The 17,721-nt window shown below is 38.1% G+C and overlaps 1 protein-coding gene across 1 annotated transcript in view; it reads left to right on the top strand.

Moving 5' to 3' along the window:
* The window catches only part of nphp4 (nephronophthisis 4), a 293,994-nt gene that overhangs the window by 125,830 nt on the left and 150,443 nt on the right, over positions 1-17,721 (top strand). Inside the window, exon 8 of the mRNA XM_036133980.1 lies at positions 479-614. Within this exon, the coding sequence (XP_035989873.1) occupies positions 479-614 (136 nt within the window). The remainder of the gene's footprint in view (positions 1-478; positions 615-17,721) is intronic.

Here is a 17,721-nt window from a genome sequence, read left to right as displayed (position 1 = left end):
CTGTGGTGTAGCCAATAATTACGCCGTTTGACTCTCGCTGGTGCTGTCAGTAACAGCTGACAGTCTGTCTAGCCTGTGTGATGCTGGAGGATTTTACAAACTAGAGAAGGAGAGGGGAAAACTGACTCCAGAGACTCTGCGAAGCGAAGAAAGGAAAGGCACTCGGCCCCACCTCGTGACACGCGAGCACTCCACAGTATGCTCCCGCCTCTGGTGTATGCAAACTGTGAATGACGAATACATAGAAAGCTGTTTCATTTCTCACACAAGAGGCAAGTGCTTGCCAGGAAATATTTAGTTAGGGATTGTAAATCTTCCAGCGCATTGATTTTGCTTCACTTTTAATAGAGAATACAGATATAGGAGGAGAAATATTAAAACCTCTCACATTTTGCAAAAGCGTTCTAATCTCTCTATTGCCGCCTTCGCATTTTTCACGCCCACATTACGCATTGACGTTTCTTTGCTTTCTCTTTAGCTCGGCATCATCGCCCCGTCCTCAGATGCTGGGCCTCCGCAGCAGCCTGGAGATCGAACTGGCCAATAATCAGGCTTTGGCAATCGTCTTTCAGCTAGAGTACGTCTTCTCCGCTCCCATAGGCCGAGAGACTATGGTAAGAGGCACGCACATGTATTATGGAGTGGGTTAATCCTGAATCCAGATTCTGGCTTGGTATCAACCTCTTCGTAAAAATGAGCCTGGAAGTCCTCCTTTTTATAAAACATCTTCACTTGAATAAAAATGAAAGTCAAGTGCTCAAACATATCCACATAACAATGCATGCATAAAGAGCTGCCTGGAGTTAAACTTTCATGGCTACTCTTCTTGCTGTTTGATTTTCCCATTTGCAAAAAAACAGTTTAAATATGCATAAATCTGAGGATCTTCAGTCTATGGTTTTAGTGATGACCCAAGATTTTCTGCTGAGCTGCTATAAATGCAGCAGTGGACAACATGCTGGTGTTCTTGTTTAAATAATTTATAGGTGTTATAGTAGGCATTCAGATATCATAGTTTTAAACTAGAAAACAATATCCAGAGAATGACCTAACATACTTTTAGATACAACTGACTGGAAAATGACAGATCAAATGACATGCTCCTTTTTTTTTTAGATAAGCCAGGTAAGAGACTATCTCTGCTGGCAGCTTATCCATCACATACACACCTATATGGCTTGGTTGTCTGGGATTGGATTCTCAGGAAGAGTTTGGTTGGACATTCATGCAAACTGCACTTTTTCAATTAACGTTTCAATTTCTTCAGATGCTGAGGACTGTTTGCACACTTTTTAACTTCTCTGGGAGTGTTTGTCTGGTAGTTTCACACAATTGCACAGCTTTTTACATCGCTTTGTAAACTGACTGCTATCTCTCTTTTTTTACTTTAACATTTACATTTTATCAGATGCTTAGAACTATGTGCATATATTTTAGCTACTCAGGAAGTGCTGTCTGGTACATTCAACTTGAACATTTTATTTTCTATCTGAATATGGCTTATTATCTACCAACAACTGCCCAGTATTTTTCCACTTTTGATAAGTCTTTCTCATCTGCTGTACAGCTTAAGAGAAAGAGCTTTTTCCTTTTGTAGTGTGTTTTGCATTTTTGAGAGTATCCCCTAAGAATGCTCATTCTCCATTTTTTTTCAATGTCTTGGATTTTTGTCTTTGTGTTGTTGTGTGAATTCTGAGCCAGTGTCTCACCAAAATTTAATTATGACAATACAGACTCTTGATTCTTGATTGTGAAGGAGGACTGACCATCTTGACTTTCTGTGAAATACTGCATCCAAATCACATCCACATTGGGCCAGTAGCACTCCAATTAATTTAGTTTCTTGTGTATTTTTGCACTGCAGTTGCTGTGCCAAGAAGGTTGACTATGTTTTGTCAGCATGTCACAAAGACAGTCTGGCTTGACGAGAGATGAAGAGGGGAATAAAACAGGAGAGTAATAATATATTTTTTTTTAACTAGAGCCAACACTTTGCATATAACACAACTTTAAACTTCAGAGCCTAATAATTAATTAATTAATTAATTTTGAAATGATAAGTTGGGCTCCAAACAGAGGTCATCATAACAGACTTCAACTCAGGCCTTAACACAAAGGACCCGAGCACAAACTGACCTCCCAAACAAGATAGGAGGGAAAATTACATAGTGACTGATTAGACCACTGTTGAGACAAAAGAGAAATACCAACAAACAAACTAACAAAGACTAAACTGAAAAACAGTGGTCAGAATAGCACTAATTAGTAACCTATAAAAAACCTATTTGGGTTAGAATCTATCTGCCCAAAGTAGAAGAAAAACTGAACAAATAATAAACAAAATGCTCCCTCGTCTTGTCCTCCACCGACAATCAGTCGGTGGTATGACCCAAATAAATCATTAAGTTATGAAAGAACTGATGCAGCTGGGAATGTTTTCTCTGATGTGATACTCCAAAAAACAACCCCCAAGCCTACTGGTAACTAAAAAAAAGACAATCTGTTGCGTATTACTCACTAAATAAAGTATACCAGACTGATAAAAGTAAACTGAAAGTGTACACTCTAAATAGTGAACTAAAAGGTCAGGTATATAATTATTAAGGTTCCTATTGTAAGTGCAATTTTTAGATGTCCAGTCCTTTTTAACAATGTATTGATTTATTTTAAAAATAAGCAGTGATTAAACCATAGGCGTGACTTTCATCACTCTGGCTGCCGCATGGTCTTATGAGTTGAACAGGCCTGTGACAGACGAATCCTCAACACATGCCCAGGTAATAAAAGTCCAAACTGAAACGCTACCTCTGAATAACCGTTCCTGGCATTACAAAATACATAAAAAAGATTGTGGTAATTATGTGTGTGGGTGAGCCCTCAACACTTTATGCATGCCAAGGCTGAGCTCCAACTATTTCACTGAGTACAGTACTGTATACAAGCAGGGGTCAACAGACCGGCAATTAACAGCAGCAGAAAAACAAGCAGTCACAATGTCACCTGGATGACATGGTACATCTGCATTAATGTAATACTTCAGCCTTTTTTCTTACCATAGCAACCGGTTGACAGGCAAACTAATGGACAGTTTTCTGTGTATGTATTTTTTTTTTTGTGTTTGTTTGCTGCGCAGTGTTTACCATGTTATTCCACAAACCCGTTGACACATAATGGGTGACGATTAGAGTAAGAGACATAGTTATCGATACTGGTTTGTTCTAGTTGTAGAAACATGACACAGTTTAAATAAGGAGTGATGACATTAATAGGTGCTGTGAATAGCTGGTCTGTTTTCTAAGAAAATAAAATCAAACACTTCTGACTTAATTCTGACTTAGCTGAGCCGTTAATACTGGGTTTGAGGATAAGTGATTTCATTCAGTTAAGGTGGAGGAGGACACAGATGTCTGCTCCAAAACTTATGGCAGTCCATCAATTAGTGTTGAAAGATTTCACTCAAAACCAGAAGTTGCTGCTGGATCTGGATAAAAAAATGAGAGAATCACCAAAGTCCAAACAAGATTAATCTGTCACTGCATGCGTCTGAGTTTGAAATATCCTCCCCATGTGTTGCCAGCAATGGATGATGCTCATTAGCTTTGGAGTGGAGGTTCACGTTCCCCGTGATTAAACAAGATAACGGCTAACATTTTAGGCTCCTTATGCAGTCTTTTCTGATCTGTCATTAAAACATATGTATTGTCATACAAGCTAAATCTAAAATATATTTCTGCTTTTAAAACATCTTTTGTTCTTCCAATTTTAAAATGTTCTCTCAAGTTCAGAGATCCTAGTAAACCTGTTAGAAAAATCCAGTTGCCATCTAGAACATCTTAGAAAAGCAACAGATCTTTACCCACTATCTACTCCACCAAATTCACATCCACCATTAAATTGTGAATATTTAATCAAGTGAGGGGTATTAAGAAAGCGGAGAATAATCTTTTGTCTATTTGCGGGCATGTTTTTTGTGTGTTTTGTTGTGCGTAATGATACATCCACATCGTTGCCATGTGTTTTTCCAGGTCCTGATTGTTAACTGATGAGGATTTTTTTTACATGCTACCTCCTAAAAGAAATAAATTCAGCTGCCTCCATCTTGCAGAAACACTCGTATATGATAATATCAAATGATGGCTACAGCTTCACGCTCTGTGACTTTGGCAACCAAGAAGAGTATGATGAGGCTGTATACTTTTGCATGCACTGTCTCAGCTGTCAGAGATGCGACACTTCAGAAGTGTCGAAGTGGTACTGAGTTAAGGTGTGCCTTCGGGAAAGTCAGCCATGCAATGCCAACAAGATTTTAGACCATCTCATGTCAGCAAACATAAATGATCATGCTGGATTGCTGTCAAAAACTTTCCTAAGATTTTTTAAACCTTAGCAAGAGTTTGAACAGTTCAAAGTAAAAAAAAAAAAAATGAAGTTAAAAATCAAATAAATTATGTTTTTCCATTTTTAGACAATACTATTGACTTACTTACATCCATGTTGACAAACACCAGGTCAGAGGGCCAAAGGAACTATGTGATACACTTAGACCTTTTGGTTTAACTGAACATGTTAAACAGCCAACACATGAATGAGAACATGTTTTAGACTCTATCATCAGAAAAGTTCTAATTACTTCCGAAGTCTTTGTAACTGATGTCAGCCTATCTGACCACGTTTCTGTTATCTTTGAAATCATAATTTCCATTGACTCAATATGCTAAAGAGACATTATAAGACAATACTTTTTTAAAACATCTCATATAAAACCTTAAACCAAGTTTACTCTTCCACCTCCACTTTGTCCTGTAACTCAGTAAACATGCCCCCAAATAGCCCAGTTTATAAAAAACAACTAAATAAGTTACCTTAAGTATTGCTGCTCTACAATACAATGTCACCAGGTGACTATGAACCCATTCTCACATTGAGTAAATGCATAGAACAAATATTTATGAACATAAATAAACATAAATAATTATCTTTGGACCAAAGGAGGGAGCGATCAAGAGCCAGCATACAGCCTCAGTTATTACAGCTAGAACCTATTGATCAGGCCCAAAATCTGGGCATAGTGATAGACTCAGACCTGAACCATCAGCCGATTATAAAGACAATTACCAAGCCTGTCTTCTACCACCTAAAGAACATTTCAAGGATTAAAGGCCTAATGTCCCAGCAGGCTTTGGTAAAACTCATATGTGTCTATCCTTAGCTGAATTGATTACTGCAACAGTGTCTTAGATCAGACAGCTGCTGCCCGCGTCCTCACTAAAACTAATAAAGTAGAGCTTGTTGTTTAAAGCACAAACACAGTAAATGCATTATTTAAGTTACTTCAATGTAAGTGGCTGATGAGATAACGATAACATCTGCTAAACCTAAGCACATATCTGGGACCATCCAGACATACAGTTTGTACTACACGTTTAAATGAAAAGGGAGCCGTTCTTTACTGTCTGTGGGAGTGTCCAAAGATTCTCACATTCTGGAAAGATGTTATTAAATCTCCCTCGAGGGGTGTTCAGCATAAACATCCTTTATATTATCTGTTAATTTTATGTGTGCTTGGAATTTACCCATCAGACCTTACACAAGCAAAAAAAAAACAAAAAAAAAAAACAGACCAGACTACGAGACTTTTGTGCTCTGCAAGCCAGGAGAGCTAGTGTCTTGTGTTGGAAGGGAATGGAGACTCCCTTTATGAAACAATGGATAAACGAACTTTCAGAATGTTTTGGTTTGAAAAGATTAGCTTACTGGGAACTGTATATAAGCATTACCAAGACTGGAAGATTTATGGCATATTTAAAAACTCAAATCATCCTTATATACATTACTGTATGTTTTATTTTTTGAATATAGCATTGCATTGATAGGTTTTTAGTGCAAGGTTTGTATTTGTGTGTGAGTATGTGCATGTGTGGACCTAAATGAGTAAAGGTGGATTTATGATCTATGTTCCTGAGGTCTAATAGGTAGACTGCATTGTAAAACAACAAAAAAACTTAATAAAAAAGGGAGGAGGGAGTAGAGCCCATCTAGCCTGGCCAGCCAGACTGACTTATGCTGTAAACATGGCATATCGGTCTGGAAAACTGCCAACAGAGCCAAATTTCAGAGGCAGGACTAACAGGGTCAGCGGAAAAAGGGTAGAACCAATCAGATAACTACGGATGTGACGCAAACGCCAATCAAAACGCTCTGTTTTCATCTCTTAGAGCAGCCAGTTGTGGAGTTTTTGAAGATATACCCAGTTCATTCAGGACATAATAAAGGGCATCATTAAAACAATGTTCCTTTGCGGCCACCACCATGACTTTTATGGTTACGATAGGCGCTGATGCATTATGGGTAAAGAGTGACGAATCGTAAACTCCCGCATCCCGCGCTGTGATTGGTCCAGTAAGTTTTAGACCGGATAGTCTGAGCCTGTCCTGACAGACAAGCTGTGTATTGTTGCATAAGTCAGTCTGGCGGGGCAGGCCAGAGCCTATCACCTGAGTTCTTAAGTCCTTCCACTGGTTCCATGTATCTCAGAGAATATACTTAATAATAGAATATTTCTATTAGTCTTTTAATTCACTGAATGGGTTAGCACCAAAATACACCAAAGATTTGTTGTCGTTGTATAAACCTTCCAGATCACTCAGGAGTTCTGGTTTAAGTCCGCTCTACATCCCCAGAATCAGAACCAAACATGGAAAAGCAGCATTCAGTTTTTATGCTTCACTAATCTGGAACAAGCTCCCAGAAAATTTCAAATATGCTGAAACCCTGAACTCCTTTGAATCCAGGTTAAAACCCCCACTTGTCTAGTGTTGTCTGTTCTATTTAAACTATTAACTGGAGCATCATTAATTTAAACCTGCAGTCCAACCTTTCCTATCTTTCCTTTATTATGTATGCCACTGAAATGCACATTTTATGTGTTTTCTCATGTTTTCGTCATGCAAAGTACTTAGATTTGTCTGGTTGCTGGAATGTGCTTTAAAAATTAAATTGCCTTGCTTTGGCTTACTTGCTGATTTTGGTGCATAAAAAAATGCTGCAACATGTCAGAAAGATCGTAGACTTTGATCTTGGTATCAGTCAGATACAACAGAGGCTTTAAATACAGCAAGTAAAAACAGTTATGTGGTTATATCTGTAGATTAATGAACACATGATGTTATGTTCTCTGCTGAAATCAGTTACATAGCAATTTGTGTTATTGTTAATATCAATGAAATGACAATTTCCCCCCAAAAAAGGAAGTAATCCAGGAGGCTTAATATGTTTCTGTCTTTGAGGATAAGGGATAAATTATGAGAGCAATAAAAAGCTCCATGTACCTTCTGTATGTGTTCATAGGTTCATCTCGGAGTTACACTTAGCAGGGTCTCCATGTTGTGTTCGACATACTGCTTGATAGACAAGCATATTACCAGATAATCCCACCCACCTTTTCCAGATTGTTTAAGAACTCATTTATCAACTATAAATCTGAGAGAATTTAGAGAACATGGGGGGTTCCTCAAGGCTCCACACTTAAAGCACTTTTATTTAATATTTACATGCTCCCCCTAACTTAAGAATATTGCAACCTGTTATCGAACATATACTGATAATGCACGTTGTTCTAATTTTGTGTGACTATAAAATTAATAACACATTTCCTTCAAATTAATGCAAAAAAAAAGGCACAATTCTGTAGCCATTTTCTCAAGACACTTCAGGGCGGGACTAAGGCGCCTTTTAGCCGTCTCCATACGACATCACACACAGCAGCAGCAGAATTTACAAGTTTAAACAAGACTGATGAAGGTAACATGTATCATTTAAATGTGAAGTTCAGCCTACAGTAGGATTGCTACACTAAGCTCATCTGCCATTATTGTTTTAAAAGAATGGCACGGTGAAGACTTCTGACACACATTTCATGCATAGTGGTGACGTTGATGCCGCACCGTACCTTGTGTTGTCCTCTCTGCCCTGGTAGATTTTTTGGTAAACTTACAGCTGTGTGGGATAGTACCCTTACCGTTAGTTGTTTGTTAATGGCTGAAGGAAGCTCAGCAGCAGCTCACCATTGTGGCTATATGATAAAAATGTTTTGCAAAAGGGCCTATTGTTATTGGTCCTAAAAATCATTGATCTATAAGGAATTGAAAGTTCTTGGGTCTAAATATACTTCAAAGTTGCTGGTCAAGTATGAAAAAAGTAGAACCCTGAGGTTATCAGAAACCTGTTCACTTAGCTTTCCCAGGACCAGATGTAAAAAAAAACGGTGAAGCCACATTTTATTTCTATGCTCCTGACCACTGGAACCAACTTCCTAAATACCTGAAATGTGCATAAATTGTTCCCTCCTTTAAATCAGGAGTGAAAACACAGTTTTCTACAGTTTATCCATGAAGATCAGACTATATATCCAATTTTATTATGTCTTAGCTATTTCTTTGTAAAGCAAAGCACTTCAGCATTTTAAAACGTCTTTCTCTTTGAGTAATGCCTACATTTTACTGTTATACTTTTATTTCTCATTTTTTATGTAATTTTCTTTTCATTTATTTTTATTTTTATATAAAGCACATTAAATTACCTTTGCATGAATACTGTTATACAAAAAAATGTGTACATTATTTTTTCTCTGTACATAGATTAGTAAACCTTCTTTTACATAAATTTTCCATGCTCCCCTGGCTTTTGCTATTAAGTTGAACACTAGATGGCGCTGTTTGGTGCAATATCGATGACCAGCCGCTGTTGGAGGACTATGGTGGCATGGCAGGAACATGGGGTCGGCATGTTTTTGCTCTCTCCTCAAATTAAATAGACTTATGTCTTTTGATGTATTTGGAGGAGGTAAGGTGGCTGTGCAGAAAGGAAAAGTAGTTTGCTGAAATCCTTTCTCACTCTAAAAACATTACCACTGCAATACAGAGGCAATCACCCACTGCTCTGAGAGAAGCCTTTATGCTCTGTCTGTGCTGTGTAGAAAGCCAGCCAGCTTCTCACTGTAAGGCAAAGAACAAGGATGGCCTCCTTTTTACAAAATTGCAATGCCATCGTTGCCCGAGGTTATGAAGAAAGAAACTCTTATGGTGTCGTCATTTTTCTTCTTCTTGGCACTTTTGAATTTACTTAGCAGTTTGGTTGCTCCTTCTGTCATGTCTCTCAGTTTTGCCCATGTTCGCTCAAAATCTTTACGCAATACTTTTATTTTATGTTCTTGGCTGCAATCAGAAGCATGACGATAACGATTTAAATGAAGTAGGCTGGGCTGGGGAGTTAAAAAATGAAGAGGGAATATTCCTGATAGGCTGCTCTCAGAGTGTGTCTAGGGTTGAAGAACTTTAAATAATCCTCGTCTCCTGAAGTCAAATGTCCACTTCCTGACTTTCACCTTCTCAATCTTGCCCTACTTTGTGATTAGGTATTTAACTTCCTTTGTTATCCTTTTCTGATTAATTCATCTATTGTACTGTGCTGTAGACTTTGACCTCGTCACCTTCCAAAAATAATGGCCTAAGTAATTTCTTTGGCAGAAATGTTGTTGTTTTTTTGTTGCCTATATCAACTTAATAAGTTATTGCAGTATTATTTTGTGTGTTTTCTGAAAAACCTGAAAAATGACTTGGGCCATTATAGGCCATTATTTTAGAAAGGTGACAACTTGATGGTTTGGGCTCTTCATACCTCACTGTTTTTTTCATTTATATATATATATATATATATATATATATATATATATATATATATATATATATATATATATATATATATATATATATACTTTCAAGATATTCATGGGACACCCTTTGTGCATCAATAGGATTTAAAGAAGAAAGTAGCAACTGCCTTTTCATAAATGATCATCAGCAAGTGCACCCAAGTCTTTAAAGGTATAAAGCCATGTTATATGCTTATAAACCAGAGCAAAAACCATTTGATCATGATAAAATCAAGCTATATACGCCAAGCCTCCATCTTGATAGTGTTTTGATGGCCCTTTTTCAAGCTAAATAGAGTGCAGCACCGGGCCTGATGAGCAGATATAAACAGATGTGCCGCCATCTACCGACAGTATCACAGAACTGTCATAATGCCTGTTTGCTTAATTAATAAATCAACTTGAAATTAATGCTGGGCCGAGCCTGACCCTCTGCAATGTCTCGCAGTAAAGCAGCAGCTCGGCATGATCGAAGACCAACTGTTATTAATGAAATAAACTGATCTACAGCAACTTTAAGAGCCTCGTATCAGAACATTTAGTCACGTCAATCAACTCTGCGGCCACGTGTGAGCCTAAGCAGGTTTAGCGTCTGCTTCAGTGAACACCAACGTTCATACTATATTCCCAGAGACATTCCAGTCTTTTCCCTCTTGGAATCATATATTTTTTTGCCTTTTTCTTTACTGGATCTTTCTTCAGTTTCACTGGGAGATGCTAATAGCCATTAGCTGCTTCCTTGTTTTTTCCCCTGCTGCGCATGTGCAGTGTTGTACGTCCTCTGTTATTAAAAATAAACACAAAAGGCTTTATTTACTAACAAACTGCGCAAAAACAATAGCCTCGTGAGACCATCCTGATCTCGCGAGCTTTCAAGGTTTCACTCGCAGATCAGTCTGGCTACTCTCCGTTAAAGAAAATTTGGAGCCGTTCACCAAACGAACGTCCAATCAGCGTTGGCTTTGAGGCGGGTTGAGGTGTGACGCAACGGGAAGCGTGACAGTTCAGTCTAAAGAACATGGCGGCTTCAGCCGATGAAACTAGCGTTAGCGTGGCTATCGAGCAAGTTTTATCGAAATTACATAATACTTCTTTGCTGGGCTAACGAGCCTTTACCTGCAGCAGCAAGAGTAGCTTGGCTTGTGGTTGTGTTTTCGTCGTCGCTCGTAACAGAGCGACGAGGAATCTGATTGGTTTATTTGGCCCGTCTATCACCAACATAGGCCAATCAGCTAACCAGTATTTTCGCCCCTTCCCAAAATTACTTCAACGGAAGGTTTCCAGATGGATATGCAAAGCAAATCTATCTGGCGGAGTCAGGTAACAAAAACAAAGCATAAGACACCAAAATAATAACTAATACGCAATCAGGACGTGATAATGTTTTAGAAAACCTTAGTGATCTACTGACAGATAAATAAAAAAAGTCAAATAATGTGGCTATGCACCTTTAAAAGCTGGAGGTTTTTATTATTTTGGGGACGATTGGTAAACATTTCCAAACAATTTAAATTCTATCTTTCTGCAGTGAGCAAGTTTATTCGCACAATGTTTAGCACAGTTGCCAATATGGTCAGACTGTAAAATGTATGGAGAAGTTAAACACAATTCATGAATTACATCCTAGGCTCTACAGGCCTCAGAAAAACAACAGCTTAGGTTTACAAAGTTGCGTCGGAGTAGGTTGGGAAAAATCGAGTTAGGACGGTGGAAAAGGGATTTATGTGTTAAAACACCTGAATAACGCCATTGGGTCTTTTGCAGGACCCTGTAGAACCTGAGTGCATGGAGAGGTAATACAGTCATTTGACCCAGGTGTGCTGGACTTTGATAGTATCCAAAAGCTGCAGGAAACCAACCACTGAGGACTGGAATTTGACACCCCTGCTGAAGTGCTATCTCCGGACAGCTTAGGGGTGTGATGCTGCTATGGCATATGGTCAACATGACTAGCTAGGCAGGAGGTTTAAGGCAAGAACACAATGGGACTGCCACAGTGCACTATATCAGTTGACACAATTACTTTTACCATCAAAATGCAGTAGACAGGTAGTCCTTGAGTGCAATGAGAGAAAACAGATCTCTAGACTTCGGCTCAGGGTAGTTCCTTCAGTCGCAGTGACACCTGAAAATTGAACAAAACACTTTTGATGTTTGTTTAATAATTTGTAATGGGAGATGTTCCAACACATTTTCTGCATAAAACTATATATTAATGTGTTTAAGTTAATTCCTACGTGGATTTCCCAATGCTGACCTTCTTTGAAAGCTCACATGCTGAACTATCAGAGGCTAGATGCAGACTAAAGTGGAGCTTTTTGTTGTGGCTATGACACAACTATTTTGTGTAAGAGGCAATGAAAAGCCATTCAGAAAATAACTACTTTAAGCCCTTCTTCCTGGAGATGGTGCAAGCTATTAACCTAAGCTTTTTTCTATTATCCTCTGTGTACTCTCACATGCTTTTAAATAACTTTATACCTCATAGCAATTCATGCATTCAGGTAAAAAAAAAAACGCTTTTTCATGAAGAATTGTGAGGAGACTTGGATCACTGACAAGTGATGTTATGGAACGGCAGCTCTCCTAATTATGTCCTGTCAGCGTTAATTTATCCTCACCATAACTTCATCTGAGACATCTCTTCCCTTCTGCGTGCTATTTGCTTTCTCTCCGCAGCCTCTGTAAGCTCGGCAGCGTTCATCTACTGAGGCATGAAATACATTCATACACTGTACGACTTAGTATAGCACAATGGAGCATATTTTTGCCTGCCTTCTTTCTACTGACAAGCACTAGCTCATCACTGATCGGTGAGCTGGTCGTGGGGAAATTCAGTATGAAGGCGCTGATGGCCTGCATGAATTTGTGCTTTTTTTCCAGGAATCAATCTCTCGCTAGGGCAGAAAAAGCAGTAGTCCTCCACAACACTGACATGAGGATTGAGTGACCGTTCTTGGATCACAGCCTTTAAAAAAGGAAGCATACCAGATAGCTGGATGGACATAGGGAATGTTAAGGCTATATTGAAAGAAGATCGTTGGTTTCATGTTTTCACTATCGGCTATTCGTACCCCCGAGGAGCCGTTAGAGATGAGTCACCTCCTTGGAACGGTAATTGGCAACCCTCCCGAGCAGTTATGTGATATCTAACCTAAATTACTGAAAAAAGGATGTTGACAGTTGCGATACGGGTCATGTACTCAAATAGGTTCTCGGTTTGTGTTACTGGGCAGGCACAGAATGGCTAATGAAAGCATCGTCTGCCTCATTTTTTCATGTTGTGCAACCTTTGACCCCGGCTCAGCTTGGTGAGTGGCACAGTTGATTACTGAGCGTCTGAGGAAGTGTAACCATTAATGCTTGACCTTTAAACAAACTCACTGTTTTGCCCTTTACTGAGCTCTCATCTGGATATATGCAGAGGCAGAACAGGATCTGGTAGCAGGTGCTCTCCCTGCTCTGTACAAAGCATTATACAGTATATATATAAAAAAAACAACAGCATTGTCTGTGATTCCCCCCATGATTCCTTTCATGCTCTGGAAATCTCTGATTAAGCTGTCTGTATTTTATGTTGGATATGTTCTATGTAAGTTAGTGCACTAGTTTACCTTTTCTCAGTGGAGAACAGTCTGTTAGCCAAAATTAGGCACTTGTTGAGCTGCTGTTTATCATCCAGTCCCAGCCATTTCCGCCATCCTTTGTGGGAGCTATAATAAGTCAAATACTTTGGGAATTCCTACCCTCTGTATCTGCTGGCAGTTCCTGAGCCCTCTCTGAGAAAGGTAGCCAATCAATTACAGGTTCAAGGTTCTTTCGATTAGAATTGGTCAGTTTAGTCGGCCCCAATGCAGGATCTTTTAAATGAAGTGGGTGATCGGTCTCTGATCCGTTCTGCTCAGATTCTGCTGGCCCCTCCATCTGCATTGTGATTGTTATCTGTAGTGGGCAAGCGTGTAACTCTAGGTCTACCATTGGGGGTTAACCTCTTTGTCTATTTAGTCGTTGAATCATTTATTTTATGAAAGGCCTCAGTTTTGTTGAGTGTCCCTGTATTATAAATACATTGTAATGCTTTTACTGCAATTTACTTAAATTACAAATTTCTTTGTATTTACTCTGCATTGTTTCTGTTCCACATCAGTTAAACAATTAATAAAATGCTTACTATTTCATCTTTTTTTCTAACAGAGTACCAAATCTTTTACATTCGTAGGATGTATTTGACAATGTACTGAAATTACTCAATTTCGCAGGTGCAACATGGTGCACTATAACTTGGTTGGGAAAAATTATATCACATGATTCAACAAATACCGCCATGAGTAACTAGACAAGAGCAGACTAAAACTAAAAATGTTTACATTTCTTTTGTTTGCACCAGGCTTCTGAAAACCGGACATTCTGATATTTTTCTTGAGTTGCTTAATGAACTTCAAAAGTTGCAGTCAAAGTTTGTCTTAATGGATATGAATCAAGTACTTCTTGATTCTGAGATCGACCAAGTCGGAAATACATGCATTAGTGACCATATTTTCAAAAAATGCGGCATTAAGATCGTGATAGCGCCGTAAAAATAGTATGACTGTTCCTCTCTCGGTAAAGCTGTTTCTTTTCCATTAAGTACTTTGTTTTAACCAGCATGTGACATTGATGAGCATTAGCACCTGTTTAGTATAACTGATTGATCATACACCTGACCACAATCCTACAAAATTCAGGACCTTTTCCATGTGTACCTACCAGGATCAATGTTGGTTTGAGGGCAAAGGGTAAATTAACATTAATATTTATGTGAGTTTGAGTATATGTGTGTATTATTTTTATTTTGTTAGCTTACTTTACATTTTGTAAATCGATGAAAGAAAAAACAATCAATATTTATATTTTTTAAAATCATTCTTAGTTCTTGTAGCATTTTTTCATACTTACCTGGACTCTTGCACAGTACTATAAGTCTGCTTAATAACCGTTCTTGGGTTTTCTCTGATCCTCTGTTGCAGCTGTGTAAAACATCACAAAACCTCCCTAAATTGAAAAAATTCATGATCTCTTTTTTTCTATACAAATCACAGGATGACTTAAAAGACAAAGATCAGGAGGAGGGATTACAGCAAAGTCACTGACTGTGCTATCTCCAGGGTTTCCTTAGATAGAAAAGTTTTTTTTTTTTTTACCAGGTTGAATAATAAACTAAACCTGACTGCATTGTTTAACTGTTAAGATCTAATCAAAATCTGATTGACTATCAATCTGTCCACACGATTGGATTGAATTGACTACATATAATTTTGTAAAATGTTTCTGTTGTAATTTAGACAACATTTGTTGTGAATTGGCACCATATAGATACACTGAATTTAAAAGATCGACCTTGAAACCTTCCATAGCTGCTCAGTTATGAGGTTTGGTCCAGGACACATTTTATTGGAAAATGCTTTTATATTTATTGAAGGGACCCTTACTGGTCAGAATGCTTTGTATTTCTCCTGCTTCTTAGCCAATTTTACCTTCTTTGTTGCCCAAACTTTTTAGACAATATTTAATACAGATAAGCCTGTGACAGAAACGTATCTGTTTGACATTTGGTTAGACTGGATAAACTTTGATTATATCTTTAAAAAAAACATAAAAGTTCTTCATAAATGAAACCACAGACATTTAATCTAAGATACCTATTTATTTCTCAACATTTTGTATCTTGTTTTAGAATTTTGCCATTTTGTATTGAACTTGCCAGAACAGACATGATACTGTCCTCTACCAGTGGGTAAACCTTTAGAACATTTTGTTGTATATTTCAAGGACCTATATTTATAAGTAGTGGAGAAAAGACAAAGAGAAAGAATAAGGTAGAGAGAGAGAGACTTATTTCCTCAAATATGGACAGTAAAGTCATTCATACACCAATAACTTTTATTAACTTGATTTACACAGAACAGGCTACACCCAAAATCAAGCACATCACTGACATGCAGATTGCAGCAATCCCCCATACCAAGCATGCATGTAGCAGCAGTGTAGAGGAAAACTCCCCTTTAACAGGAAGAAATCTCTAGCTGAACCAGGCTCAGCGTGAACCACCTACCATGACCGACTGGGGGTTTGAGAAGACAGAGCATACAATCAAAAAGAGCACAGGAACACAGATCCAAGGGTATTTTCTACGTGTAAGAAAAGTACAAGGGTAATGGCAGCACTTGCTCCTTCAGAGGCTTCCTTTAGGAGAGAAAGCCTCTGAGTCAGTTTTCCAGTCTTGAGGACGAAAGAGCGGACATAGAGTAAGTCTGAGTAAAGGCTCGGCCAATAGTTATGTCTAGAAGAGAGACAGGGTTAAACACTACCAGACAAGTCCAAGTGTATCATCAACTGCCATCAACAATTTAATGTAACTAGCAGTGAATACTTCAAATTCAGTCACATTGGAGAAATTTGAGCAAAGGCGGCCTGTTAAAGGCGACGCCAGTTGAGCACCCACTCCAAGACATTTATTTATTCATTCAATATGTAACAACATATAAAGAATGTTTGAAAAAAGAAGTAGAAAATAAAGAACAAAGAAAACTATAGGGAAAAAGGGTGATGTATAAAAAGGTGGTGCATGTATTTAAGTGGTGGGGAGAAGTATAAACTTATAGTGACCCATTTCTTTACCAGACACATTTTCACACTGATCTGTAACTGGTTACATGAAGAAACATCTTAATAATATGCAACAAGTTACACATTTCCACACAATGTAGTTTACATATTAACAAGTAATACATGATGAATTTACGTATAAGCAACAGTGGTATCAATTCAATTTAATTTATTGCATGCAAAAGGTGGACTTGTTGATTTGCTTTGGATCATTATTCCTGCTGGATTACTCAAGTGTGTCTAACTGTGCCACCTTCTTGAAGAGGGCCATCAGCTGAGCAATTGCTTCAGTAACTTCCCCTGTCATTCTGTGTTTAATCTTATCTCTTCTCTGAACAAAGTCTTTGAAGGAGGTACTGCTGCAAATAGCTATATATACAATGTTTTTTTCTCTCATAGATTTTAAAGCTGTCTCAGAGCATATCTTGTTTATAATAGTGTAATGGAACCCGTTTTGATACTGTAAATATACAGCCCTGACGATTTGGTGCACACGTGTACTGAAAGAATACAGCTCCATTTTTTATCTGAGCACATGCAGAAGGTTTATGTGGGGAATTAAGGGAGCAATGCAAAGTTCTATTGGGCAACTTTAAAAAGTTTAGCTATCACTAAACTTTGCTGTTTGGGAACATTTAAGTTTTTCATGCGGCTACTGTGGAGAAAGAAAAATGGATCAAACCAGATTTAATATAATGAAAATTACTTTTTCACACAGGGCCTGGTTGGTTTGATATATTTATCCTTTTATAAATAAAGGGAAAAATATGTAGTTTTCAAACTGAAAACTACATATAGTATTTCATCAGATTATCTTTGCCTAATATTAAGATTAGTTTGATATAGTAAACGTTTTACCGGGAGCAGAACGGAAAAACAGACAAAATCTGTCAGGGGTTGTTCTGTTAAATCGCTTACATGCTGTGAGGTTGGTGGTGAGGCACTGTGAGAATAAGCTGATACCTTAGCCTGTTTTACAGATGATCTGCCAGAAATATCAGAAGTATGTCTGCACTAGCTTCATGTATCTCTCCGAGGAGGAAAAAAGTGATATATATCCGCTTTCTGTCATTTTTTAAAGGTAAAAATGACTACAATCACAGTTTTCATGATGACTTTAGAGGCACTGACCACATGTCCCTTTAGACAGTATCTGGGTTGATCTGACCTGAGGATCCGGGCCTTTCTCAAAGTATTTTTAGTAGATAAGTCTTGTTTAACTGTGGACACAAGTACTGCTTACTTAGCGAATGCTCAAAGAGTTAGTGTCTCAAATATAGTTTTTCTTTTCTTGGCTTGAAGCTGTCAAGTTTGATGCAACTGTTGCTGTCAGATTGTATCATCTGAAGTTATCTTGTAAACAGAGC

Source organism: Fundulus heteroclitus, chromosome 1, assembly GCF_011125445.2.
Source record: "Fundulus heteroclitus isolate FHET01 chromosome 1, MU-UCD_Fhet_4.1, whole genome shotgun sequence".
NCBI lineage: Eukaryota > Metazoa > Chordata > Actinopteri > Cyprinodontiformes > Fundulidae > Fundulus > Fundulus heteroclitus.
The sequence above is the reverse complement of the archived record's forward strand: the minus strand, read 5'-3'. Positions and strand labels throughout refer to the sequence as shown.